The sequence below is a fragment of the Charadrius vociferus genome, unplaced genomic scaffold (assembly GCF_000708025.1).
Source record: "Charadrius vociferus isolate BGI_N301 unplaced genomic scaffold, ASM70802v2 scaffold489, whole genome shotgun sequence".
Lineage (NCBI taxonomy): Eukaryota > Metazoa > Chordata > Aves > Charadriiformes > Charadriidae > Charadrius > Charadrius vociferus.
The window spans coordinates 126365-128569 of NW_009650077.1; the positions used below are offsets into that span (position 1 = coordinate 126365).

The 2205-nt window shown below is 54.8% G+C and overlaps 1 protein-coding gene across 1 annotated transcript in view; it reads left to right on the forward strand.

The window, feature by feature from the left end:
* The window catches only part of MEF2D (myocyte enhancer factor 2D), a 39467-nt gene extending 38922 nt beyond the window's left edge, over window positions 1-545 (forward strand). Inside the window, 1 exon segment of the mRNA XM_009892069.1 lies at window positions 280-545. Coding sequence (XP_009890371.1) covers window positions 280-545 — 266 coding nt within the window.
* Window positions 546-2205: the final 1660 nt, after the last annotated feature.

The window sequence follows — 2205 nt, forward strand, 5'->3', positions numbered from 1 at the left end:
GCGCCTGCGGCCGGACGGGCTCCGAGGGGAGACGGGGCACGGAGCACCCCAAATCTTGGGGGGGGTGTGCAGGGAGGGGCGGTTCGGACACGAACCAGCTCTTGGAAATCACGAAGGGCTTTGGCAGGCGCTGGTTTTCCTAAAAAAAAGGTTTAACTTGGCCGGTTTTCCTCTGGCATCGGCCATCTTAAATGCGCCGCAGAGGCATCAGCTCCCGGAAAGGTGCGTCGGGGGAATGAGGGGCAGATTTTGAAGGTTTAATCCCGTTTGTGTGAAAAGGCGATGCAGACAGCGTCCTGTCGGGCAGTTCGGGGAACTCGGCTATTTCTGGCCGCTGTCATTTTGAAGCGGCATTGAACCTTTCCCAACCGGAGAGGGGAGAGTCTTCCCTCTGCCCCGGCGCAGCGCCTCGGAAGCGGAAGGATGTGTTTGTGCCGCTTTTAAAGAAAACTGCGGCGTTTTACCGAACCGAACTCGCAAACGAGTTCATTTTAAGAATGCGTTCCCGTTCCCACCTGGGCCAAAGCTTTCAATTAGCGAAATAGGAATAAGTGGCTTTTACAATGAAGGAGGCGACTGAAATAATTCTCCTTTGGGATTTTGCCTGAAGGTCGCTAGTCCTCGAAAGGCGAGGGCGGGCTGCGCGGAAAACCTGCTGAAGTCTCGGTGGAGTGGTTTAGTGGAAGGAAAAGGAAAAAAAAAACCAAGGAATTGCCTTGTGGGGCTGCTTGCTCCGGTGGTTTCCCAGGGACGGGCATCAGCGCCCTGAGCCCCAAGTGCAGCAGCACCCCGCAGGGCTTGAAGGTTTGGGGGAGAAGGGACCGATCCTGGCTGGCGTAAGGCTTTAGGGATGGGCTTTCTCCCTGCAGGCGCTCTTCTCCGGGATGCCGGTCCCCTCTCCCCGTCCCAGCCTGCCGCCTCGTCACCCTTGCCGTGCATCGGGGACAACCCCGGCCCCGCTCACCCCTGGGGTCGCAGTCGCAAACCGACACAAAACCTGCCCGGATGCCGCCGATACCGAGAAAAAAAAAAATCACAGTATTTCTATTTCGAGCCCTCCCAGAGCCCTCCGCCGAGCAGGGTCCAGCTCAGCCTGCTGAAATGAGGCGTTTTGCGTAAAAATGTACTGGGATGATGGCAAAAGAGAAGCAGATTGGCGCTTTTTTTAATAAATTTTGCCCAACCAAGCTTTTTTTCCCCAAAGTTTCTCATTGGAAAAACCATACAAAAAAAAAAAAAAAAAAACTGCTGATTATTACGAAGCAAACGGCGGCAACTTAAAGCGAGCGGTTGGAGGAGGAGAGGAGATCCTCCAAAAATTGGGTGGAAATTAATAGTTGTGAGAAACGACAGCCAAAGAGGGAAAATGTGGCCGCATCCTGCCCGGTTGGGCACAGCCGTGCACGAGCCGTGGGCTAAAAAAGAGCGTTGTGGTAGAGTCACCCGGCACATCCCAGCCGAGCTGATGCCCGCCCTGATTTTTCCTCCTCTCCCCGGTGATAAAATGGGGTTGGAGACCCGGCCGAGGGATGCTCAACCCAGGGCTTGACCTGCCGGAGCCACCGATGAGCCGTTGCGGTGCCGTGCCGTGCCTGGGTACCGGCATCTCACCGAGCATCTTGCCTGCGGGAAGGATGCGGCAAAAGATGGACAGGCTAAAATTTCCCCGTGGAAATCTTCTGAGATACCAAAAGTTTGATTTATTTTTTATTTTTTTTTCCAAATGATGGTTTTATTTTATTTTTTAGCTGCTAAATTTGTAGTTCCCTCTCCTCTTCCCACGCTCTGGAGGCCTTCGGGCGGGCGATGGGAATTCCGCGGTGCCGGAGCGGGCTCCCGGCAGGTTTTGTGCGGTTAAATATCCCCTTCCCCGAACCGTACCCGGCGGGTACCGCGGTCCGCTGGGGAGATACCGGGATCTCGCCTCCCAAAATGCCGGCACGACATCGGCGACAGAAGCAGATCTTCCTCCCTCCGTCTCCGTTTGTCCATCCGGGAAGCGGGAAAGACGCTACGGACACCGTGGTCCTCCTCGCTGACGGCCTCCCCCCTCCTCCCCACTCACCGCCGCGTACCGGACACGCACCTGAGCTCTTTGCACGGCCTTGCTTTGGAAATTAGGCGGGATTAACGACGTCTCACTGGTCTCATTTTCTATTTTCCGTTTGCTTCGCCAACAAAAAAAAAAAAAAAAAGAAAAAAAAA